Source organism: Ptychodera flava, chromosome 6, assembly GCF_041260155.1.
Source record: "Ptychodera flava strain L36383 chromosome 6, AS_Pfla_20210202, whole genome shotgun sequence".
In the NCBI taxonomy this organism is placed as follows: domain Eukaryota; kingdom Metazoa; phylum Hemichordata; class Enteropneusta; family Ptychoderidae; genus Ptychodera; species Ptychodera flava.
Window position 1 is genome coordinate 23,760,199 of NC_091933.1, and position 27,153 is coordinate 23,787,351.

At 38.5% G+C, this 27,153-nt stretch overlaps 1 protein-coding gene across 1 annotated transcript in view; it reads left to right on the forward strand.

Annotated features, from left to right (window-relative positions):
* The window catches only part of LOC139135242 (E3 ubiquitin-protein ligase HUWE1-like), a 55,293-nt gene that overhangs the window by 14,532 nt on the left and 13,608 nt on the right, over positions 1–27,153 (forward strand). Inside the window, exons 16-45 of the mRNA XM_070702532.1 lie at positions 38–436; positions 835–954; positions 1,444–1,539; positions 2,030–2,293; positions 2,732–2,884; positions 3,321–3,439; positions 3,943–4,024; positions 4,636–4,803; positions 5,272–5,443; positions 5,867–6,011; positions 6,267–6,507; positions 11,083–11,272; positions 11,784–11,948; positions 12,481–12,680; positions 13,209–13,478; positions 13,913–14,141; positions 14,811–15,134; positions 15,376–15,462; positions 15,839–15,939; positions 16,366–16,489; positions 18,382–18,507; positions 19,014–19,099; positions 19,589–19,757; positions 20,072–20,188; positions 22,559–22,772; positions 23,408–23,679; positions 24,570–24,736; positions 25,226–25,265; positions 25,677–25,968; positions 26,576–27,021. Coding sequence (XP_070558633.1) covers positions 38–436; positions 835–954; positions 1,444–1,539; positions 2,030–2,293; positions 2,732–2,884; positions 3,321–3,439; positions 3,943–4,024; positions 4,636–4,803; positions 5,272–5,443; positions 5,867–6,011; positions 6,267–6,507; positions 11,083–11,272; positions 11,784–11,948; positions 12,481–12,680; positions 13,209–13,478; positions 13,913–14,141; positions 14,811–15,134; positions 15,376–15,462; positions 15,839–15,939; positions 16,366–16,489; positions 18,382–18,507; positions 19,014–19,099; positions 19,589–19,757; positions 20,072–20,188; positions 22,559–22,772; positions 23,408–23,679; positions 24,570–24,736; positions 25,226–25,265; positions 25,677–25,968; positions 26,576–27,021 — 5,578 coding nt within the window. The remainder of the gene's footprint in view (positions 1–37; positions 437–834; positions 955–1,443; positions 1,540–2,029; positions 2,294–2,731; positions 2,885–3,320; positions 3,440–3,942; positions 4,025–4,635; positions 4,804–5,271; positions 5,444–5,866; positions 6,012–6,266; positions 6,508–11,082; positions 11,273–11,783; positions 11,949–12,480; positions 12,681–13,208; positions 13,479–13,912; positions 14,142–14,810; positions 15,135–15,375; positions 15,463–15,838; positions 15,940–16,365; positions 16,490–18,381; positions 18,508–19,013; positions 19,100–19,588; positions 19,758–20,071; positions 20,189–22,558; positions 22,773–23,407; positions 23,680–24,569; positions 24,737–25,225; positions 25,266–25,676; positions 25,969–26,575; positions 27,022–27,153) is intronic.

Sequence of the window (27,153 nt, forward strand, 5' to 3'; positions counted from 1 at the left end):
TCGTGAGTCTTTTTGTTTTAATTGTTGACCCTGACAGGCAGCATTCAATGCAATAATGAATCTGTGGAACAGGAAGCCCCTCAAAGTCTACGGTGGCAGGATGTCTGAAAGCATGCTTGCCATCCTCAGCCACATCCTCCGAGGAGAGGCAACGATTAAAGAGAGACTTGAAAAAGAGAAATTGTTGCTAGGTGTGAATACAGCAGCAACAGCGGAGAGTGGTGCTTCAACATCAAGTGGTAGTGCTGCTGGAGCTGGTTCTGGTGCTAGTCGCAGTGGTGGCGGTGCTGGTGGTGCTGGGACTAGTACCAGCACTGGCACAGACACTGGCAGTAGTGGTACTGCTGCCAGCATTGCTGGTCTTGGCAGTCTTGGTGGTCTGGGAGGTATCTTAGGCAGACGAGAACCTGAGACTAACCCTCAACATCTCCAACAAGTGAGTGTGTGGTGTACTTCTAAATCTGATACAATGTCATCAGATTTTCTGGGGCATATGCCGCTGGAAGCATTAACGATTCAATAATGGTAACACTAAGACAAGAAATCGCTGTAACAAAGTTGGATCACATTATGTAGCCAAATCATAATTTTCAAAATAATTCCTTCTGTGTTTCATAAGTGTTGTCAATTAAACGTACTAGTTACATACAAAGCAACATTTCAACTAGCAGTGTGAAGCCTACACTACACTAATACTTTTATCTATCAGGTAGAATGTAGTCAGTGATCAAGAAGAAACTTTGAGTATCATTTCAAAACAAACTGTTAACACCTCAAAATCTCCAATGATCCCATAGAAATTGAATGATTTTTCTCGCTGTGCATTCAATTCAGCTGATGGACATGGGGTTCACCAGAGAGCATGCAATGGAAGCCCTCATACACACCACATCAATAGAACAAGCCACAGAATGGATTCTGACTCACCCACCACCATTACCATCAGGTGCACAGGTCAGTAAATGAAAAGTTCAGTAATTAGCTTCCAGATCAAAGAAGTTTTTGCTGTTAGAAGATACTGTTATAGATAATCTTATTGTGTACAAATTTGCACCAATGCACTGCATTATCTGGGTTTATGATAGAGGTAACATTCCAGACTGAGTCATTCTATGAATATAGTTCATAGGAACTTGCATGATTGGTACAGAAGCTAGTGCAGTGTTATATCATTACATGTGGTTTGTATTCACTTACAGGAACACTGATGTTCACAAAGCACTTGCCTACCACTGATCAAGTGTACGTTTTCTGACTGCAAGTTTGCAGTAGCTCTCAACCAGAGCGACTCACTCATGACATACTTCCAAACAGAGAGATAGGCTAAATGACCGTTCTTGCAAGTCATTGCACGGTAATTTGCAGACTGCTAATGTTAAAGTGATGGTAGAGACACTGTGTTTCATTTCAAGTCTTGACACGGAATCTTGTTATTTGCTGCAGGACTTGGCTATTGAGTTTGGATTGTCAGAAGAAGACCAGATGATGAGAGCAATAGCTATGTCATTGGGAGAAAATGTTCTGATGTCGACAGAGGAGGTAGGTACTCACCTATAACAGCTGATACACAAACCAAAATAATGTTATCTGATACACATACTTCTGTAGGTGCAAAAGAGGGATCTGTTGTAAAAGATTTGTAGTTGTTTCAGGGGGTTTGTGTCAACATGACAGGTGTTGCTGTTATCTGTATGCTTTACAACGACTCAAGTAGACTTACAAGCTTGTTCTAGTGACAAAGAAAACCTTAAAGTCCTTCAAAAACAGTTGATTTCATAGTAGATAGGTATTGTGAATATCTGCCAAGGAGGGTGAATTCTTTGTATATCTTGGTATAATATCTTCTCTTTACCAAGAAACAGTACGCATAGTTTATGTTCACATCAGAACAATGTTGAAGTTTCCCAGCATGCTGAAAGTTACAGAATAGAAACATGGAAATTGATAAATTTGGGGCCTTAGCTGATTTCATGCTGGACAAAATGGGACCTAAGATATTTCCACTTCCAATTTTCTGTGGACAAATTAGGAAGAAGAAAAGAAGAAGAAAGAAGAGGAGAAAAAGAAGGAAGAAGAAAGGAAAGCCCAGGAGGAGAAAGATCGGATCAAGTGGGAAGATCCCCTGGAGAAAAATGTTCTGGACAATTTCACTGCTAAGATGTTGCCAGGGTGTCTTCGCCTGCTAGATGAGCTACCAGACACTGTGTATAGGATATGTGATCTGTTGGTTGTGGCAAAGATGCGTAATGGAAATGAATGGAGAAATGACATACTTCAATGTCTTGTCCAACAGGTAAATCACACTTTGAGTCATGTTTTTGTGTGGCTTTCAAGTGACACTGTACGAAATGTAGAAGCAGATGAATATTATTATTAAAATTATTAAAAATATGTACCATTTATGGAAGTATCAACGGGAATATATGTAGACATACAGGTTTGCACAGGCATTGTTTTCTTTATACCTGCCACCAGATTTTCACCTCTATATCTTAGTGTTGCATACCCAGATCAATCCATACAGTCATTAATCTCGGCTATTTGATTGATCAAAAGAAGAATGTGGAGTTACTGCAAAAAATGCAACAGGCATAAGAAGGTTCCTAAAATAATTTTTCCTGGAAGGAACATATTTATAAAGCAAAATAGAAATATTTCCGAGTGCATAGTCAGGCCTTTTTGTAAACAGTCTATTCCACAATTTGAAGTTAATTTTCTTTCAAACTTGCAGATATCAGAATGTGCATCAGTACTACTTGAAGCATCTGCTCCAATGACCACATCAGACGACAGAACAGTGACTGAATGGGCCAAACAACTCACTTCATTACCAGAAGCTGCCAAATTAGCATCTAGGATACACATCTTCAGCCTTCTCTTTGAGGTATACAGTCATATTCTCTGTACACATCTTATGTTCCATCCCCCCCTGGTGAATTGCATTCTCTCTTATCGTACTCTGTATGACTTGATATCATCGAATGAAAAAATGACATGATATAATGGCTACTCTCACATAATGTTACCACAAAGTTATCTTATTAGTTTTTGATACTTATGCACTAATTTAAATCATTTTGATACCTTTAGAAGATCTCTTTCATTTCCCATCCCTTTTTTACCACGCACTGTGATGGCACATTCTTTAATAATTCAGTACATTACTTATGACAGAATGCAAATGTATCTTTGAAAAATACAAGATACGTACTTGTCCTTGATTTAACCTTAAACTTGGCAGAAAAAAATCACATGATAATAAAGTTGTGACAAACATTTCTCATACCCTAACTGTCATACCCCCTGTCATTCCTTCACAGCAAATGAAAATACCATGTGCTCAGGCATTGGAGCATTCAGCTGCATTGGACACCTTGGTCAGACTACTTGATAGCACACAGCAGTGCCTAGCTGCTGCCAAAGATTTGTCAACACCAAAGTAAGTGGTGTTAAAAACAACAGCCATTATAAAGACAGCAGTATGAGTGATGGGGACAAAGACATCAGTGTGAATGTTGGAATGCCCAGCTGGTCTACATCAGGGAACAGAATCTTGCTTGTCCATTCTACAAATAATTCTGCATTTCTCTAAAATCATGTCCATAACAACTCCAAGTAAAAGCAAACAAAATCAGTATTTGTTGTTTGAAAGATTCCTTGCAAACATGGGTGATACTTTACTTTACTTTGGTTGGTTGTAGAGTTTGTGAAGCAAACACTGACAACATTGCAAAAGACATTATAAATGCCAACTGGCAGTCAATGACTTAGGTCAGCAAGCATTGCTATCCAGATTACTTGTTGCTTTGAGCTATTGGACATCCATAGCACCACTTAATTTCTCAAGGATTGTATCTCAGATTGTCATTGTATGGAATTGGACCAGCAAATAACACTGTTGCTGCCTGTGAGTAAAAGAGTGCAACATTTGTTTTGCTTTAGGTACTTAGCTCCCTTGATGTTACTCATAGACCTTTATGAAAAGACGGCACTTGCAACCAAAAGAAGAAAGGAACAGAGAAAGGTAGGCTTGATTTTGGAACGTAAGCATCCAATCCCCATTTAGCAATAATATAGCAATATAGATTTTGTAATGCAATACAGGTCATTTCATTTTGGCTTTCCAAAAATATTTTCCAAAGACAACATGCTGTCAAAAAAGGGTTGTATTATCAATGTTATCAAAAATGAATATTGAGTGTTTTGCTGAACAATTGTATTTGATCATATATTTTACTATTTTATTGGTACGTTTGAAATTCAGAATGTGAGAAACAACCTGGTTGTGAATATGTCTGATTTTTATGACCAGCTATGTGCACTGTTACTCACAAACTTTTGGGTCAAATTAGGAATTTCTTAGGACTTGTTTTCGTCAGCTGTGTACCAGTTTATGTAACGTGTAAGATTGTATTGTGATAGAGAGAACTTCCTTCAGTTAGTTTCATATCATTTTAGCTCAGAGGGCACACTTACCACTTGACCAACAGATTACTGATACAAAAACACTTTAAACATATACTAATGACCTTGTCACCTTCAAACACCATACAATACAAAGTAATTGACGTGAATACCAGAATCACACTTGGTTCAGATTATGTAATTTTTGCTCATTTCCTATGTTACTACCAGGTGGCCTCCCACACTTGGAAATGGTTTGATGACCGCAATGGCAAGTGGTGTCACTACAGCTCCAACAACAACAAGACTATAGATGATGCATACTATGCAGGGGAGTCCAGCATTAGGTTTGCTGCAGGCAGAAGAAGGTATACAGTGCAATTCAGCCATATGGTGCAGGTAAACAAAACCACCATTTCCAATTTGCAAATTTAATCATCTTTCTATTACTCATTTAATTTTTGTTTGGCGTGTTCTTCCCACCTGTGACATCTAATATATATCATATGTTCAAGCCCTAAATATCTGTTTTGATATTTCAAAGATATCCAGCCATATTCAGACTCTACACATTGGTAGTCATTTAACAGATGACTTATCAAATCGTATGGATGTGGGATATAATTCTGACCACAAGATTGCTGAAAATGTAGTCAGGCTTTCAGTGAAATTCAACCTGGCCATTGTGAACCTCTAACCCCTTGGGAGATAAAGGATTAAGTTCAGTTTACCTCGTTGAATTTGAAACAGCAGTGTAAAGATTTTGTTATATAGGTCAAATTCTGGCTTGGTTTGCCGGCTTTTACCTGACTGAACAGTGAGGGCGCTAATTATAGTGTTCACTTTATATGTTCATTTGTACCTCAGATCAATGAAGAAACTGGCAATAGAAGGCCAGTCATGTTGTCAATGTTGCCAAAAGAAGAAGACCATGACAAGAAGAGTGATAATCGAGATAAGCAGGAATCAGAGGAACCCGGAAAGAAGAGAAAGACACAAACAGATGCAGATGGTCCTTCCAGCAAACAGCCGTCCAAAGGTAAGTTGTTCTCCTAGTGTGAGTCACATACTGCTAGACTTTTTTATCTCATATATCATGCTTGTACCCTACATCTCACCAAAAGTAAGGTGTGGGTTTGGTCCCAGTGAGAGTTCCATGAGCCCAGTCCTAAATCTCTTTGGTATATCAATCAAGAAAAGCAGCCTGTGTATTTTTGGTCCCAGTGAGAGTTCCATGAGCCCAGTCCTAAATCTCTGTTTGGTATATCCATCAAGAAAAGCAGCCTGTGTATTTTGAATAAAGCTTTTCTTGAATGGTAAAGTTCTTGATCAAAACATTGTATGATGTTTTATTGTCACCTTCATTACTACGTGATGACTGAGTGAGAAGGATTGCTGTTTCAGTACTGAGATAGTGGCATTACATCAAATAACAAGTGAGTGCATTATGGCATTCCAACAGGCACCGAAGGTGTTGCCAGCTCTGGTGAAGTTCAGGACAAGAAGAAGCGTGAGAAAACAGAGGCCAATGAAAAAGAAGAGAAGAAGGAGTCACCAGTAACTGTAATACCAGGCCTATCACCAGAACAAGTGTTGGTCATTGTCAGGTAAGACAGTCTACAACAAACAATGATATAGAAAAAATACAAATGGAAATATCTAAATTTTACTTTCCAGATTTTGGTTTCAGAAGATTTATGTCATGAAGGCACACTACCTTTTACCCAACTGTCATAATGATTTGGTCAAACGTTAATGTTTTCAGTTGTGAGTGTTGACCTGTTTACAGAGATAGAAAAGGTTAATATACACTAAAGATGACTTAAGTTATATCATCCTCCTTGTGTTAATTCCTCCCACAGGTGCTGTGTTGGGTTGATTAGCATACCAGTAGATCCAGACACACTGCATGCCGTGATGAGGGTCACACTCAGATTTACCAGAGAACATCAATATGCTGTCATGTTTGCAGAGTTGGATGGTCCAAAGAAGCTACTGTCACTGAAAATGTCCTCTTCTTTCTCCGGGTTCACTTCCCTTGCCACGTTGATAATCAGACATGTCTTGGAAGAACCTAACACACTGAAACACACCATGGAAAAAGTAGGTATTATTATCTTGTGTGTGTGTCTTTCTGCCTCCTTGCCCATTTTATCTTTATGTTACTTAGTGTTGTAAAAGTCTTGTGTTTCAACAGTGTCAGTGCAGGATAGAAGGTATTGCGGAATGGGTATTGAACCAGTAGTTCTTGAAGTAGAACAACTATGCTCGTGTCTTGTTCTCTGGATTTCTTTAAATCCAAAGAATGTCAGGGGTTTGCTATTGTTTATCACTTTCTATTTCAGACCTGTAAACACCCACAGCATTTTTAGCGACGAAGTTACGTAACTGAGGAAGCTTATAGGGTTGGGAGAGGCAAAGTTGACGTCATTTCCGTCAACAACTTCCGTAAAACTATTTTGTCACACCACGTGATCAGTGTTATCTAACGACTACAGCATACCATTCACGCTGCACACTCATTATCAGCGAAAATATTATCGTGTTGGATTGACATTATAATTGAACTTAGAGCGTACGTGTGAGTGTATTGGCTTACATGAAAATGCGATAGACAATGATGCATTTACGTTAGAACGTCCATGCTCGATCAAATTGTTTTTGTTCAGTCGGTGTAAATTACGAGAGTGGTTGATGTGGATGGACATCTTGCGTGCGTTTGGTCTTTGTCTGACATGCATGTCGTTTCAATCTCCTTTTTACTGTGCTGGGGAGAATGAATTACGTTCCTCATGGGTTTCAACTATGTAAAGAAATACGAAGTTTTGAGTGGATTTACGATTTCGTTTGCAAAATTACGAGCGAAAATTTCAGCTTCCCATTTCATCGGCGCGACCGTGCAAGAAACCTCAGTCTCCTGCTACCTCCATGATCACATGTTGTACCACACGAAAGGCCCCTGAAACACTCAGTGTGTAGCTAAGCGTGTGGAAATTTTCGTAGTGTTTTTTCTCATTTAATTTGGCAAATTATCAGCAAAAAACTCAATAATTCAAGGTAACCCTTTCTTCTCAATCGCTTCCTGGAGTTTCAAAGTCATACCAACGAAAATGAGTGAAAAATTTCGGTGCAAAAATCGTGCATCGGCGAGAGTAGAGACTGAGAGTATTCATACAGAAATAGCCCATGATTCGAGCTTGGTTTTCGTGTTTTTCGTTTGAATTTTGGCCAAATAGTCGCTTTTTAGCGGGTTTTGAAATTTTTAAAGCATCTAAAAACATTAAAATGACTTTTCATTAACAAACGAAATAAAAAACTGAGAAATTCAATTATTTATCTACAAAATAAAAATATTTTTGGCAAGTGAATCATGCAGCTAAAAAGTGAACAATCAATGTTTTGGACGAGTACGTAGTGTGAGCGATTTTCGTGGGGATTCCCCGACCGTTCGTTCATTGCTGTGGCGCTCGAATACGCACTACGCAGTCAGTTTCTGTGAAACGGGATGAAATTTTCTTTCAGGCGAGGCGTTTCAAGTTACTCTTGAGAAAAGTTACTTATTTATCAGTTGTTGTTTTACTGTTTCATGGACACATGTTTTTGATTCAATCACTTGTTGACCTGAAAAACAACGATATTTAGTACTCTTTTTCAACAGACTTTTTATAGTAAGTAGCCGCGGTAACAGCTGTCAAAATACTATCGTTTTAAAAGTACATTTTGAGTTAACTTTGTAAATGAACATTCTGAACCATCGTGTAATGTTATGCTTGTCATAGTATCTGCAATTGGAGAATTACTTCACATAGAATAATTTGTAAATGTAAATCAGTGCTGTTGAAGATTATTTAAGTGTCAGGGTGTTGCCAAATCTTGTGTGCATATAAGTATGTCCGGTTCTGAGATGAGCTGTATTGGCATCGAAAGGAATTTGTTAATAACTGACAATTTAATTAATACAATCAATTTTGAAATTTACTCAAAACTTTTGAGACTGAATTTGTAAATTTACCAAGAATTTCGGAAACTAGAGGGGAAACAGACATAACAGTGTGATGGGCGGACCAGAAAGTCCATGGAAATCAAGCAGGTTGTTCTTACATGAACATTGCTGTTTGGTGTGTTGATTTGTAACACTTACACTATGCTAACATGTTTCAACACCCAAGGAAACATTTGCAACTTTATAGTCAATGCGACATATTAATAAAATTATTTTAATTTTGTATCGGAATATCACAAAACAATGTTGTGATCATCGCAGTCCAGCTGTTATGAGTAAGCATGTGTACTTGGCTGGACCGATCAAGTTTCTGCAAAAAATCATTTCACTGTCAATGACAAGCTAAAGTGACGTCTTTAATAAATGTGTCCATTCAGTGACACGAAGAAAGTTTGTCAGTCCCCACGGACGAAGTCTGGGGGGACTTATAAGTTATAGATTGGGTCATGTCCTTCTGTCCGTGCGTGCGTGCGTACGTCCGTCCGTCCGTCCGTTCACTCAGACATGCCCTGGTCAATTTCTTTCAAACTTTGCACAAGGATAGTACCCTACCCCATACAGATGCACGTCGATTTGTTTCACAATGCGATCAAATTTGGCCGTGTTAGACTTGGAGGACTTTTTAGTTTACACCTCCATAGACTCCCATGTATAAGGCAGTTCTCCATAGACTCCGATGTATAAGGCAGTCCTCCATAGACTCCCATGTAAAGGCAGTTCTCCATAGACTCCCATGTATAAGTCAGTTCTCCGTAGACGCCCGTGTATAAGGCCAAGAAAAATAAAAATTTAGTTTCTCATCGTATTCTAGTGCAAAAAGGATGCATTGACACAGTTTTTAGTCCCCATGGATGAAGTCCAGGGGGCTTATAGATTGGGTCATGGTGTCCGGGTTATTGTGTCCGTTCGTCCATCCGTTCGTCCATCCTTTCACACAGATATCTCAGACATTTTGACAAAATGTCACGTGACCTTGGTGACCTTTGACCTCAAATATACGTATTTGTCCATAACTCAGTAACCACAAGTGCTACACCCTTCATATATGGTATGATGGGATGACGCCACATATTATACCTCATTAATTATGCACATATCTAATTTTGAGCGAGCCAATAGAGCTAGAGGTCTGATTTTTGGTATATAGGGATAACTTAGCAATACAATTTTTTTGACAAAATGTCACGTGACCTCAATGACCTTTGACCTCAAATATACATATTTGTCCATAACTCAGTAACCACAAGTGCCACACCCTTCATATCTGGTATGATGGGAGACCTTATGACGCCACATACTGTACCTCATTAATTATGTGCATATCTAATTCTGAGCAAGCCAATAGAGCTGGATGTCTGATTTTTCGTATATAGGGATAACTATAGGATAGAAATTTTTTGACAAAATGTCATGTGAACTTGATTTTTACCTAAAATATACATTTATGTCAATAAATAAGTCCGACAAGTGCTATGTCCTTTATATTTAGTAGGATGGGAGACCTTATGACAACACACGCTTTACCTCATTTATTATGCACATATCTAATTCTGGGCAAGCGAATAGAGGTAGAGGTCTGATTTTTGGCATATAGGGATTTATTAGCAATACATTTTTTTTTCAAAATGTCACGTGACCTCAATGACCTTGACCTTGATTATACATATATATATGCATATCTCAGTAACAACAAGTTCTATACCCTTCAATTTTGATAGGATATTAGACCTTAAGATGTCATATCTTGTACCTCATTTATTATGCGCATATGTATTTCTTGGCTGGCCAATACAGCTACAGGTCTGATCTTTTTTCCCAATTTAGAACCATAACTTAGACATGCCTCATGTGTTTCAAATTGGGAACAACGACATAGACCTATGTGCCCATAGATCTCAACATATACACTCCAGTGATACTTCTTAATGACCACATTTCCCTGCCCCATCAAGACTAATACTCCTATTACTATGTCATTGTCAATGACTTGTTTAGAACTATATTTTCGTTTTAAACTACAGTTCTTTGATGCAGTGTGGTCGTCTGGCAATCCATCATCACGGCAGATGTAGTGCATCCAATACAACGTCCACACTGACCGATCATGCGTGCATGTTTTCCTGTTATAATTCAATTGGGTCAGAATTTTGTTGCAAGGAACATACAAAATCTTGCAGATAAATCAATTTGGATGATCTATGTACATCTATGCAAATTCCAAGTTTTGTGGACATGTGAAAATTATGTTTTTTGCCTTCATGTACAAGATGGCGTGTTTACCAAGCTGGACGCTCACTGCTAAAAAAAACATAGGTTTTATTACAGTTTCACATTTCAACCCTTTCTTTGCATCTTTCTCAGCAACATTCCCCAAACCTCTCTCCTTGCATCCCTACCGCTAAATGCACTGAGGAGCACAGTGTCATCATTGACGCTATTTTTTTCCAAATATATCCATGAAAATCATGGCACTGATACAAAGTGAATGTTGTAATCTTGTACTTACACTTTTAAGTTGTGAAAATTTCACTGACAAGCCATTTATTTGAATTAAGAAGATCGTGAAATATTCTATTCATAGTTGATCTTGTCAGAAGGCTTGAAATGAAATCATTTTAAGAATATGTACTTCAGCAGGGATGATTCTAACTCTTAGTGCATAACTTGTCTTCCAGGTGGTGAGAGCAGCAGCCACTGGGAACATTGGCAGTAGCATATGTGGTGTAGCAGCAGGCACAATGGGTGCCAAAGAGTTCAATTACATCATGAGGGTGTTGGGACCAGCAGCAGCTCATAACTCAGACCTCTTTGTTGATGTATCAAAGACAGTTTTAAGAATAGCTCTTCCACCACCTTCAAGGAGAGGTATGTCCCCAAAATGTAGCCAGAGATTTTACAGAGGAAATGTGTAGGAATATGACCATTTAAGTTACATTTTCTAGTCTCATTGTACTTTGTTTGCTATTTCTCAGGGAACTTGACTATACGCTTGTTGCTTTATGTAGTGGGGTTTGAAATCAATGAATATGCAGTACACAAACTTGTGTGTTCTTTCTGTGGCATAGAAGTTGTTGAAATATTTCAGATGTAGAAAGACCAGAGGATAAATCCTGTTTTTTTTCGTCCAAAGATGAGTAACTTGGCTTGTGCATATGATAAACCCTTCTACGCCTCTCCCTGTGTAGAGGTCCATCTTAAACCTAGAACACTGTTTGATTGGGCCAAACCTTATTAGGGTTGAGGGTTAAATGTTCATTTGATATTATCTGTGCTCTGAATGAAGACTGCATTATTTTTGCAACATTCACACGTGTGAGTTAAATCTTATTCACACTAAACTTTTGTGTCCTGTTTTGTTTTGGTGCATGGTTTCCAGATGATGATGAAGCTCGGCTTGTTGGTCCAAACGTTCCCCAGATATTAAAGGTATTACCTGCCAAAGCCCCATCTCCAGCCCCTGTTGAAGGTCCCATTAAACAAGTACTATGTGATCTACTCAATGCTCTGGCTGAACCCTCTGAAGAAATCATCAAAGAAGAAGGTAGGGTATCAAGGCCGACAGGTGTCTTCCAAACCATTGTCTGTCATCCCATCAATAACGACACCCATCCTTGTTGAGTGTGATTTCATTCTTTTCACATTTTCCCACTTTATGTCAGAGCTTTGCAGTAACTTGAATTGGTTGAACATGTTCAAATGAGATTAGAAATGTTATGAATGTTGCAAGTATACCATGATGTAGAACAGTTTAGTTACAGGCAGAGTCGCAGGATGATACTTTATACTTGACTGGATTAGATAATATTAATACTATACATTGATTATATCACTTGCGTTATGCACTTTGTCTTGGTGTGCTTTGAAATTCAAAGATGCTCTTTTAACTTTTGAACCCCAACCTTGTGACCCATGACATCACATTGGAATTTCACACTCCAATATCTTCCCTTGAACATCTATATAAACAGCATGATGAGGTGGCACCTCTTTGCAGATGGGCTATGTCAGAGATCTTTCCATTGGGTCTGTCTCAGCATTACTGAGGTGTATTGTGGTCTTTCTTTTGCCAACAGATTCAAAGTCTAAACTGGAGAAGGATGAGAATCCTTCAGTGGTACAGGAGGAGATTGGTCAGGTACTGCGTGAGGTGGGTGATGATTTCATTCGGCAGTACTCCACAAGTAGTGCTAGTAGTAGTGTTGGTGGTACCAACAGGGCAACTCTTAGACAACAGAGTGTGGTTGATGTCGAAACGTTAGAAGATGAACAGCAGGTACTTTTAGTCTTTCCATTAACGCCGCTGTCATGTTCTGCTAAAATATAGGGATTTGTTACACACCTAAGAAACAGGTGTCCTAAATGAATGTTAGGCCAAAAGGAGAAGGAAAACTTTGGCAATCCTTTTTATGCAACCAAAAAAACCCAAACTTTTTCAATCACTACCTGAGTAAATCTTTTCATTTCATTATTAGATAGAAGTTATCATGAGCTATTGCTTTAAACACCATCTTCAATTGCCAATTTTGAAAAGCAGCCCAAACTTTGAACTTTGGATTTGACTATATGTGTAGATGGAGGTCCTCTCCATTTGTTGTATGAAATTGAATTTTATTCTTGGAAAATCAAAGTGAATGCTATTGAGCTTGTTGTGCTTTTCAAAATCATTTGACAAAGCTAGTTTGCAACTACATTTCAATTGAAATACAGGTTAGATGTTTAAAAGCATTTAGATTCTTCCATCGTCTCTACCAATCACAGATAATACACTTTAGATTTTGTATTTTTTTTAAATTTTCAACAGAGCGGTGAGACTGGTCCCAGTACGTCTAGTGAATCTTCCACATCCCAGAGCGTATCAGAAGGTGATGCAAAAGACAAGGCAGAGTCAAAGGATGAAAGCGGCAAGAACAGCAAAGAAGAGCAGGCAAAAGCAGCTGCGGCACTAAAACCACTCATGCCGAAGTCGGGGATTCTGAGACTGCTTGCCGAGCTGGTCAGGTCATACGCTGGTTGTGCTGCCATGATAGCCCAGTATCAGTATTTGGCTGGACAAACACCATTGATTAAAGAGGTAATTTGTGAGATATTTATTGATGTAAAAAAGAAATAGCTGTACTGAGGAGTTTTCAACAGTGCATAAGATTCTCCCTCATTCAGAAATGGAGGCTAAAGAAGACTACAAAAACTACCAACAACAAAAATCTTATAGCCCCCCCCCAAAAAAACCCCAAAACCAAACCTATTGAAGTTAATGGTTAATGCAGGTTTTCAACCGCATGACTATTCGTTTCTTTCTAATATATCATAGTTTAATTACAGAGATTTAAAAGATCACTTCAACATTGATTACTAAATATTACTCAGAGAAATTAAAAATATAGCACACACACATCAAATTTACCGCCATATTTACAACTGAACAGTGAATTCCAACTTCTTAGGAACAACATGAAACAGCCTCTTACTGACAGAAATCTTAATATTTTACCGTTTTTCCCTTTACAGGATTGTAATGTGTTGGCTTACATTATGGATCATCTACTACCACAGTGTCAGACAGCTGGTGATAAAGATACCCCACCACTAGCTAGGGTCTTCCTTGCTAGCTTGGCAGCTTGCACTCACAGCACAGAAGCCCAGAATGCCCTGGTCAATGAGGTCAAAGCCGCTCTTGCAAGAGCCCTTGCTATGGTTGAAAGTGTTGACAAACACTCTAAAGTGCAAGCCCTGACAGGTATGTAAAACGATTTCAGCAATAGAGTCAATTGGATGTGAAGTACTGTATAAGCAGACATCCATAGTTTGTCCCCTTCTATCGTTTTTTGAAACCCAAGAAATCTGATAATAAATACTGAAAGAACGTAGCAAAGTGATATCTTCACCTAAAATCATCAAAAGTTTGATATTCTAGCTGTAGCCACTTTAATGAGCACTTAGCTTATATATCAGATGATAATGACTTGTTATCACTGAATATTCATTTGCCAAAATAACACATCATATACTTCATATCTGCAACTCTAGTCTTCATGAAAGTGAAAAGACTAAAAAGAAAGACTTAAACTTTAGCTCCAACTTTATTCAGTGAAACTTATCTACAATTCTATCACTAAATCAAGAATAAAAATCAGGGGCTACTTGCAAAGTTCTATACTTGAGAAATTCAAAGTGGCCGCCATTTTCGTGTTCACTCTATGGGGTGAAATAAATTTTCGAAACTCACACGGTATGTTTAAGAACTTTAAATTGAGCCCCCACAAGCAGTAGATCAGAAAAGACTTGTGAAAAGTTTAGTACAAGTATCTGTCCCTCAGGTTCATTCTACCTTAAAGGGTGAAAAATGACGTGCATCCTCAGAAATTGCATTGTGACATTCCTGTGTACTTATACCCCTTCAAAACAGGTTTGATTAGCATAATGATTGACGCTTGTCCACCAACTGGTGCCTACCACCAGACCCACACCTTCAAGTCTCAAACCAATGGCATGAATAACATCATCCGCATGCTGCTGAAACGAAACCTCGTGGCAGACATCTCCAGGATCCCACACAACCTGGACCTGTCAAGTCCCAGCATGGCAGCCACAGTGAATGCTGCCTTGAAACCATTGGAGACTCTCACAAGGATAGTCAATCAGCCAACAGCTGCCACAGCCAGTAAGAGTATCAAAAAAATAGGCAGGACAGAGACCAGCACACAGGAAGGAAGTACAACTCAAACACAGGGTAAGTTATCAGTGCAGAGAATCATGAGTAAAGAGTGACATCAATGACATCAACACTGTGTTCCTATTTGATCAGAGCCGAGGTTAATTTAAAATTTGTGTATTGTCACAGACATCTCATGTCACACAAAATTATTTGTCATTTTCATGAATTAGCTGGTTTCCTCATGATTAACAAACCTAATGTCATTCATCGGGTCAGGGTAGGAGACGTAATTGTTTTTGTCACATAATTATTGCAGGTGAGAGTACCAGAAGTGGAGAAGAAACTGGTAATTCAAATAATCAAACTACAGCAAATGCAGAGGAAAGCAGTCAGGCCAATGCAGGTATGATACCATAAAATATGAAAAGTAGCATTATTGTCACAGAGATTCTCATTACAAACAGTGCATATAAAAGTGTGCGGCATCTTTTCATTCAAAGTTTTCCTCATCAGGGGTCAGAGGGGATGAATGTTGATATGGTATTGTGCCTGTTACTGATTCCAACATTATTTAAAACATCTGTCGAAAAATATTGTTCAAGAAAGCCAACATAGTTGTGACTGGAATTTGGATGGTTCAAGAAGGCCAGCATAGTTGTGACTAGAATTTGGCTGTCTCCAGCAAAAAATTCAGTGTTAGACAATCTTTATTCAGCTTGTACAGTGATTATTTTATTACCATAAGCGTAAATCTGTTTTGTTTGAATGCTTAACTTCAGATATGCTAGACATCACTGAAGTGGAACAACTTGACACTGAAGGAAACCAGTCACAAGAGGATGATGGTCAGATGGGAACAGAACATACCATTACAATGGAGGTATGTGTACACATGTATGTTTTTGTTCTCTAGCTGTGTGGAAGAGAAGACATGTCACTGAGAGGTAGCTCACAATACTACTCAAGAAACAGGACTTTTGAAAAACTCATAGAAATGTCTTTTGATAAATGAAACATTGCACAGATAATAATTTCAGGTATTTGCAAAGCTATTTTCTAAAGTTTAAGGCTATCTATTTACACCAATGTGTGTGTAGCCAAAACTCCAGGAGTTAAAAAGTCTGATCTGATTTAGCTTAAGGTCAGTTGAGAAGTCGTAGAGGTTAATCTGTTGCCTTTGCTCTCACTTCTCCTTTGCATCTGCCCCTTCCAAAGTTGTAACACTGCAGACACCTGAAAATTGTAAAAGGTAGTAGTTTGATGATTAAACCTGTGCTGTACATGTTTGTATGTTCATGTTGTACAGGGTGATCCTGATCTTGATGACATCATGGATGAGCTACTGGAGAGGGGAAATTCTTCACGACCCCAGGTTTTGGAAGATACTCTGCTCACTGCACCAGCACCAACCAGGTTTATGGATGAAGGGGGTATGTATACACATCACTGCAACTACCATTTTGAAATATTTGAAGAATGTGTCTTGTTTGAAATCTCTGTATTTATTTATGTAGGTTATCTAAATGACATAAAATCCACTATTAATTGTGTATAAACAGATAAAATGTACAAAAATCGTAAAAAAAGATCAGCATCAAATGTTGTATGTGAGTTTAACTTTACTAGATACGTAGTCACACATTCAGAATATTGTACTCAAAGAGAACCAGTTTCAGAGAATGTTACTCGTACATTCTGTGGAATACTGTATTTTCATCCTGCACTATCCCAATGTCCACAGTGCATGGGAGAAGGAAAGTTGTTTCATTTTGGAAAAAATAACGTCAGAAATGTCATTTTGAAATCTTGTCTTGAGTTGCAATTTTAATAATCTAAATAAATAAGAATCCTTTTTCTAAATCCATGAATTAACCATTATGCACTTTAAAATACACAAAATATTGAAACATAGTTCTGACAATAGTGAGTTTATTTGATTTTAACCTTCACAACCAAGCCAACATGCTTGTTGAGATACTTTATCCCCTGCAACACAACCCCCCACATCCTTATTCCACGTCATAGTAGTAGTAGTAGAAGTAGTAGCGGAAGTAGTAGTAGTAGTAGTAGTAGTAGTAGTAGTAGTAGTAGTAGTAGTAGCGGAAGAAGTAGTAGTAGTAGTAGTAGTAGTAGTAGTAGTAGTAGTAGTAGTGGTAGTAGTAGTAGTAGTAGTAGTAGGAGCAGCAGCAGCAGCTGCAGCAGCTGCTGCTGCTGCTATACACATTTTTATTTAGGTCAGCACTCATGTAAAGTTTACAGAGGTTCCCATCATATTTTCTTGGTTTCTCCTGGTAGGCTACTGTAATCATATCACTGAACTTCAAAAATGTTCAAGAGGTATTTCAACACTGTTCAGCCATGATCTTAAACCCCAGTGAAAACATTGACATTTATAAAACAAATAATCATACCGATGTAATGTTGTTGCAATAGTTACACATTACAACTTGTGTAATGCTTTCAACTCGATTGGACAATTTATTCAAATGATTTAAAAGTTGCGTTTTGTCTAAGCTGTTATGTTTCAGACAAGCAACCATTGTAAATTTAGTATTCTATATATTTTATCTTGTTTTATTTCATATTACATGTATTACTCATTGCTGGCAAATTGTCCAAACATACTAAATAGAAGATTAATATTTGCAGCTTCCAGCTGTTCCCATAATTACCGGACAATATCAATTTATCACCTGGTAACAGCATGTGATCTTTCTGCCAAATACAATATTTTTAGCATTAGCCAGATCCAGACTTTCAATTTTCATGATACATAATAATCAAGAAATAGTTGCCTACGCTCAAATGAAGATAATGTTTGTCATCCTTGTGTCTGTACATATATGATGTTCAAGGTCGAATTCAACACCCTCTGAAACAAAGGTTTTTGATCAGAATTGGTGCTGATATTCCCCTTGCTTTTGCATGTGGTCAACTTTTTAGGAATGCTAGAAAATCTTTCTGTACAGGAAAAATTAGCCCATTTTGTAAACATTCTTACAATTGGATAAAGCAAAGGAGAAAACAAGTGATGATTGCGCAAATAAAACAAAAACTGCTAGCCCACCTACTAGCTGTCACTGAGCACTACCACTGCTTTCTGTATCTAATTTACAATTGCCAACATTTTCAAAGAAATGTTGAGAAAAAATTTGGCAACTTTGAAATTGACATGAAAAGAAATTGCAGCACATAGATTCTAGAAATCACTTTCAACTGCCTTCAGTTCACATCTGTCAATACCACTGCTTTGCCAGCACAAGCATCATCCATTCCTCCTTGATATTTACATCCTGGGTTGATTTTTCCTGTCACTTGTCAGATTCTCAAGACGAGGATGCTCACCATGATGAGGATGGTGGAGAAGGCATGCTAGATGAAGACCATGGCATCACTGATGCAGAAATGACCAGTCATCATGATAGCCCTGAAGATGATGATGATGCAGGTATTAATTGCCCCTCTGACGAAAAAAAAAATCACACAAACAAAGGTGGAGGGTCTGTGGTGGATGCCACGTGTGTGATGTGATTGAAAGATGCTGATGGCCAGCAGAGTGATGTTTTTCTGTACTTGTATATGAAAGATGACTGCCCTTCGATATGCAGGAAATCATAATAAAGGCGAAAAACCGCGTAAACAATTTGTTTGTTACAGTATCAGTATAGAAAAATCAATATAGAAGATTTGGAGTGATTGAATTCATACCATTTAAACTCTAAATTTAGCCTCAGAAAAAGTTTAAAAGCCAGTTTACCCTAATGTGCAAGATACAGAAAGCAGACACCACTCACTTGCTTAAGCGCTAAGAATGTTCAAGTTCAGTCACCCAGCCCTTCCATTTCAGCAGATCTGCAGTCCTACAAGCTAGGGAAGGATGCTGTTTTGCTCAGATGGCTGTACCCATGTAACACACCACACCTTTTACATTCGTTGTTTTCTCATCAACCACAGATGAACATGAAGTTGACAGTATCCATGATCAAGACAGTGACAGCAGCAGATCTGATGATGATACAGTAAGTGAAGAGGACCATCAGGTTCGTAGCAGCAGTGTCTAGCATGCCTCAGCCCTTTGTTGCACCAATTCACCAATCTCCATGTGTACACACACTTCCTAGCACACCATGGAGAACAATGAGGCACATTAACTTGTTTCGGCAAATGGGTTTGGCAAGCACATGAGTTTGTACGGCTAAATGTAAATCTTGATTGTCTAGAAAAACCATCAGATTTAGACAACAGTACGTTCCAAGCATGAGAGAGTGATCATGAGTCATGAACATGAAGAAATAGTGGTCAGAGGTAGAGTTACCCAAGTTGTATTTTTTGGGCAAATGTTGCTTGTAGTATGAAGAGAAATCATGGTAAGGTTCCATTTCTAATAGACAGTGTACAACAGACCTGAGGTAAAATTTTGGGAACCTTTTTAGCTGCTTCAAGCCATAATTACTACAAGTCCTGCCACAAAGAATTGTTTTGAAGAGTGACAACATTTCAAGTAATCATTGTTGTCACAATCACTGCAGGATGAAGATGATGATGAAGACGATGATGAAGGTGATGAGGATGAGGATGGATCTGACATGGAAGCTGAAGAAGATGATTATCCTGATATTGATGAGTCATATGATGTCAGAGTTCCAGTACATGATAGAGAGGATGATTTCTTCATACATCTTGAGGACATGATGCCAGGTGAGTTTCCGATAAGTGGCTTTACAGTCCTTTGAAATTTTAAAAAATTCTTCCCAAGGAATTCATTCATCAAAGAAATTGGCGTTATTATTCAGAAGAATAGGAGCTGCTTGCATTACAGTAATAGTAGATGCTGTACAAAGATGGGTGTAAACACCAATTGATAGATGGAAAAACCTTTTATCATTTATGAACGTCATACTTTGTTTAGCTTATCACGTTATGTGCATGAGATTTTGCAAATACACAAATTTGAGCTCCTTTCCCAATCAGAACAGTCATATTTGATTTTCCCCATCCTTGCCTCTGGACAGGTGATTCAGGCTTCCTTGATGAAGGCAATTTCCTGTCTGGTGCTCCGCAGTCATTCCGGACATTGCAATTACCAGTGTCTGTACATGATGATGTAGCCAATGCAAACGATCCAGCTGGTAAGTGCTGATGCTAGTGATGGATCATAGAGACGACCTATTTGTAAAGATGTCTCTTGGTTGCCACTTTATCAAATGAGAATATCTCTTTTACATACAAATCGTAATTGTGTGAAAATTATATTTTACATTTTCTTGACAACTCTAGTTAAGTTTTTTTAGTCCCCGCGGACGAAGTCCGGCGGGGACTTATAGATTGGGTCCCGTCTGTGCGTCCGTCCGTCCGTCCGTCTGTCATCAACAGTTTCTCAGACACTGCTGAACCAATTTCGTTCAAACTTGGCACATAGGCATAGCACTATGACCTACAGATGCACATCGATTTATTTTGTGATACGATTGAATTTGGCCGCGAGGCGGCCATTTTGTTGCGATTTTTCATGTCTTTGGACCATAACTCAGACATCCCTGAACAGATTCTGTTCAAACTTCGCACAAAGGCATAACACTATTGCCTACATGTGCATGTCAAATAAGTTCACAATACGATCCAATATGGCCGCGAGGCGGCCATTTTGTTTGCGATTTTTCGTGTCTTTGAATCATAACTCAAACATCCTCGAACTGATTCTGTTCAAACTAGGCACAAAGGCAAAACACTATGGCCTACATATGCATGTCAAATTATATTGCGATATGATCCCATATGGGCGTGAGGCGGCCATTTTGTTGCGATTTTTCATGTCTTTGGACCATAACTCAGACATCCTTGAACCGATTCTGTTCAAATTTGGCACAAAGCAAAACAGTATGCCCTTCATATGAACACCGATTTATTTTGTGAAATGATCCAATATGGTTGACAGGCGGCCATTTTTTTGCGATTATTTCATGTCTTTTAACCGTAACTAAAACATCCTTGAACCGATTTTGTTCAAACTTGGCACAAATTCAAAGCACGTACTATGGCATGCATATGCATGTATCAATTAACCTTGTGATAGGATCCAATATGGCTGCAGAACTGCCATTTTGTTGGAATTTTGCATGTCTTTGAAGCGTAATTCAAAGGTCATTACACCCATTTTGTCCAAACTTGGCACAAAGATCAAGCACTATGGCATACAATATGTCAATTTACTTCGTGACATGTTCCAATATGACTGCCAGATTGTCATTTTTTTCGAATATCGCTGCCCGATGGTCATTTTTGGATTTTTTCATGTCTTTGAGGCTTAATCATATGCAAATATTCCTTAACCAATGTTGTTGAGACATGGTACAAAGATAAAGTACTATGGCATACATATGCATGTCTACTAATTTTGTGCTATGATCCATATGGTCAATAGATTTCCATTTGATTTCAATTTTGGTTTGATTTTTTTTATGTCTTTGAAACATAAACATAGGTCACTGTCTCTCGATAGACTAATTTTGTTCAAACGTGATATGAAGATAAAATACTATGGCTGCATTCTTGTGCACATTAATTTGTTTCATTATATGATTCGAAATGGCTGATGGCTGATTACAACAACATACCCGATCCCATAGCATTTCGAAAATTCCACCAAACCATGTGTATAGTATGTGCCGTCATGACTCTAGAGGCAGTGAGGGCATCGTTATGTGTGATGTAATCAAAAGTTCCTTCAGTGGTCATTACCGGCAGAGATGAGTCATTTATTGAACGTTCCTTAGATTACTTTATTATGCTAGTCACAGGCCTGATGCACCCCTTGCATCAATGTCATTCCACAGCGACCTAGACCACAGCTACAACAAAATGGACAAGCGGGGACTGTGTCATCAACGATGACTTGTCTTGTATGTACTCATAATCTTCAAATGTCTCTTTCAGTTTGAGAAAGTCTTACAGTTTTTCTAGAATACTGTAATTGTATCTTCATCTTTTGTGTCTATTTCATTCTAGCAAAAGCAGCATATAAATTGGACAGAATATCCATTTGTCGTACAGTTTTGATGAGTGTTCATTCTAGAAAACCACTCCAGTCCTGTTCTGAGGCATGACATGAACACTTTGACAATGAAACTTCTAGTAGATGCCAGAAATTATGCTGTATAGATAACCATGTACAGACAGAGTTAGAACAGTTTTATAAAAGTGAATGACTAAATATATCACTGTCAGTCAGCTGAATAAAATTCTCACATTCCTCATATCTCAAATAAAACTAACCAAAAGAATATCCCAGTGGATGTCCCAGCTTTGTCCCCATTACATCACAGAGTTTTTGGAGATGTGTGTTTTGCCTATAATTATATGTAAAGCTGTAAGTAAGGTCATGAACATTACAACTCTTAACCATTTTGTCACTAATGATGCAGTTGTAGCTTATTTGCATCTTTTCTCTTTATGTGTGTTCTCCCCATTTTGTTGCACATTTTTGTTATGATTTGATGAAGGCCCCTCCATTCCTCCAGCTCCTGGCGGCGTAGCAGTAAACCATCCTCTGCTGATCAGACACACGGAGCAGCCACATCATGTCACCCACACGCACAGCCACTCATCCAGACTACACAGGACAGCCAGCAGGCAAAGACACAGAGCTGCCGCACAGGCTATACATGTCTACCATACTGGTAGTCGACAGCCAAATCCACCAGCCATCTTACAAAGGTATGATTTCTCAACAAATTGTTCTCCTCCGATCTGTACTGTTGTGTATATAACAGTACATCCACCAGAAGTAGGCATATGTCAAGTGATATTGACCATGAACAAATCCAGTAATTCATGTAGATGCGTTTGTACTCAAAAACTTAAACTATGTAGCATGAATGCAACAGTGCAAATGCATAGAAACGTTCAGTGTCTATCCCTGAATAATAATAATAAAAGTACAAGGTAATGACCTTATTCAGACTTGCTTTGCATTGGAGAGATGACTAATCAAACCAAATAGAACTTCTGGTAGATAATTTTATCTGTAAATAGTAAGTGCATCAGAAATTGTACAGTCTTGACAAAAGTCAGTATAGTTACAGTAATTCCCCAGGAAGAAAATGAATACAATTTCCATTGGTCACCCAGCAAGTGAACTAAGTCAGCTTTTATCAAACAAATGCATTCAAAGCAGGATATTAATATTGTACCTAAATTATTGATACACCAAATTTCTCTTGACTCCAACTGAAAATAATCCAGTTTAAATACTCTGTGGTGTTTAAAGTGGTTAACCCTAGCACCATTGCCTTATGCGCCTAAGTACATCATATCATATGTCTGACATCAGGATAACATTCCCTTTTCAGGTTGCTGGGCCCAACAGTTGCAGCTGATGTGCTACAGCTGACATCCACTCTCTCCACCAACATGGGTGGTGGGCAGGCCAGATTACTTGTAGGTGAAAACGACTTCCGTGTATTGACCAGAGCTGATGATGATCTGTTTGATGATTTCTTCCATGATAATTACAATGAAGGCTACAATAACACACACATTTCTAGTGTTCCGTCACCCCTCACCAGATGGGCGGAAGAATCTAGAGTCCTTGATGGAGAAAGCGTACATGATCTTATCGCAGGTAATTTAGTTTTATCACTGCCCCAGTGTGTCACATTTCAAACAGGAAGACTCTGGTCTTACACAGTCACTCTGCTTTTCATGAGAAAACATCAGTTGAAGATAGGAACATCTTGAGTGCAGGAAGGAACTCATGAATGTTGATATCCCACTTTGCCTGTGAGAAAAGACCGTTTCTTTCTTGCACAAGGTACATTATTCTTTCCTGCACAAGGTACACTAATAATCTAAAGGGATTGTTGACTGTTGAAATTGTGTTGTTTGAAATTTCCAAGTAAACAACAAATTCATCAGTGTGCCAGTATGATTCAATAGTTGTCTGTAGTTTTTTCACAATCAAGCTAACACAGAATGTGACACAGGATAGTTTGGATTCTCTACCTCTTCACAATGTCATAGATTGTCCAAAAAAGACAACCTTGTGCTTCTCTGGAGTGGTATTTTCATTACATGACAGAGTTAACTAGAAGTTGATAAATGTGTAATATTACTACTGTTCAATATCCTTTGTCACTTCCATTGAAAAGTTGAACAATAGATTCAAATATGAATTTATTCAAATTAGAAATTTATTTATCATTGAATTTAAAACAAAATGTATGGCGATAAAACAAAGGTTTTCATAGAAAGCAAGAGTGTCATCATTTCAAATCATAAATTGATCACTTTCCTGTGGAAAAGGATTTACTTTGTGTGAGCTGCTTCACGCTTGTTAGTTCCCATTTGTATATATGGTAATTTGAGCTTATTGGGTCACACTTTGTCTGTCATGTATATGTCTGTATGTCTGTATGAGTGTGTGTCCACAGAGAACTTCAAAATTGCTGCACATATTACTTTGATGTGGTTTTCTACACTTCATGTTTTTTATGGTTTGCTTTTCAAACCCAGTCCTCAAACAGTCCATCCTTGAAGTGTTGGAGAAACACCGTGATGAAGAAATAGTAGAGAGGAGAGAAAAGAGGAAGAAGGAACAGGAAGAGGAAGCCAAGAAGAAGGAAGAGGAGAAAGCTAAGAAAGAGAAAGCCAAGGCAGAACACGCCAAAGAATCAATGGAGGTATGAAGGGCTTCAAAAGGGCTGAGTAGCTTTTGATGTGCCGTCATCAAATCCAAAGCTAATGATGATAGTAACTTGAAAGAAGGGGCCCAGTTAGAAATTACTGTGTCAGTTTTGCATGGAGTTTCAGAAGGAAAATAACAATGAGAATCTTGAGTGACCAAAACTCAAGCAATTAGGACCTACAGTTTTGGCAACAAAAATCTTCATCAACATTCTATGTATGATGAATTTATGTTGTGCTCACACCAGCCATTTATGTCACAATAGAGGCTTATCTCTCACTACTTTTGAAAGTATCTTTTGTAACTTGGAAAACTTGTTTGAAATAAAAATAGCCTGTCCCTCAGGTAACATCATTTACAACAGAACCTATTTACAAATTATAAAGTCAATATGGCGATGAACTTATATATCCCTGATCAGTGCAAGCTAAAGGTACTATAAAGTCATCTTACTATATTGTTCTATAATGTCATTTATTGTCAGGTTGAAGTTGGAAATTCTGAGAAGACAGCTGCATCACAGGGTAGGTGATAATTACATAATCACCAAACTGTTCTCTTTTCATAAATTACATTGAATACAGTATGGCAATAAGTGATTCAGAATATGGGCAAGTACAGATAAAATCACATTAGTTTTGATAAAAGTGGTAAACACAATATAAATGTTACACTGCTTGTTAAAATGACTAAAATACATGAATTTGAAAAAATAGATCTATGTTGTAACAGGTGATTGGTAAATTTAACAAACCTAAGACTCGATGCTGACTTCGTAGATTTAAATTATTTATAAGATAAACTTACTTGTCCCAATATACTGTCAGAACCAGCAGTTTTTGAGCCCTTCTTTAACAGCAAGTTTTGTATTAAGTTATTAGTTCAGTGAAGTCGAGGACTTTACTAAGCTGTACTGTTTGTTTTTGCTATAACAGCATCTGAAGCAATTAGCAGCATGGCTGCAAGCATTGCAGCAGCCGCAGTCCACCTAGGCACCTCAGCCATTGCAGAAGGAACAGCAACAAGTACAACCAGCCCTGGTACAACAACTGTCTCAGCAGAACCAACTCCACTAGATACAAGCATGCCTGCCTCTGCAACCATCAGTGACCCAGACTCCCCGCCTGCACCGCCAGTCGTCAGAACAGTAACCGCCCAAGTGTTCAGTACACCTGATAATGTACAGATGATACCGAACATCACACCAGGTGCCCCGCGGGCAGAAGGGTAGGAACAATTCACATCACGTAAAACCACTGAGGAGAAACTTTATCAACTTTAACACACAAACAGTACTCTCAGTGGTTTAAATTATGGGCCAACTATTAAATCCAAATTACTTCTTTCCCTATTTACAGATAACAAGTTGGTTTTGTGTTTCCACTATGTTCATGATGTACATGAATATTACCTCAGTTAGTGTGTTACCTGAGTGTCTCCTATATTATACCTGTACAATCATGGATATAGGTCCTAAATAAACATTTCAGGATGTGTGTAGTCATTGTCCTGTTTCAATTCCTGTGTATCATTGTCCTGTTTCAATTCCTGTGTATCATTGTCCTGTTTCAATTCCTGTGTATCATTGTCCTGTTTCGACTCCTGTGTATCATTGTCCTGTTTCAATTCCTGTGTATCATTGTCCTGTTTCAATTCCTGTGTATCATTGTCCTGTTTCAATTCCTGTGTATCATTGTCCTGTTTCAATTCCTGTGTATCATTGTCCTGTTTCAATTCCTGTGTATCATTGTCCTGTTTCAATTCCTGTGTATCATTGTCCTTATTCAATTCCTGTGTATCATTGTCCTGTTTCAATTCCTGTGTATTCTTTTAGGTACAGGCATGAAGAGTCTCCTCCAACAGCTCCACCGCAGCTTGGCTACTCTCGTCTGCCTCAATTATCAGACGAACAGCTCCAACAACCTGACTTGTTCCCGCCAGCCTCCACACCGAGTCCAACAGTACAAGAAAGGGTCGCCAGAACTGGCAGTACGGAAGGAATGGCATCTCCAGCTTCCATGCCACCTGTTGCATCATCAAGTTTTGAGGAGTCGAGCGCTGCATCTGCAACCCCAGCCGCGGAAAGTCAGAATGAGCCAATACCGATGAATGTGGACAGCTCACCTAGGGAAAGTAACATTGGAGAGAGACAAGCAGAAGAGTCAAGTGGCATCCAGCTTCCGATAGGAGAGTCTGTGGATTTAACAACACCAACTTCTGAGGGAAGTGAAGTACCATCCACAAGCACACCTACATCGGGAGACACAGTGTCAACAACAGGTAGAGCAAACCAAGTCAGTTCTTCTGGTGTCAACGCAAAGAAGAGTCTGAGGACAAAAAGCTGCCTAAACGTTTACACACAAACACCTATACATCGTATGAGAACACCATATTTTTAACCAAAGTTTTAAG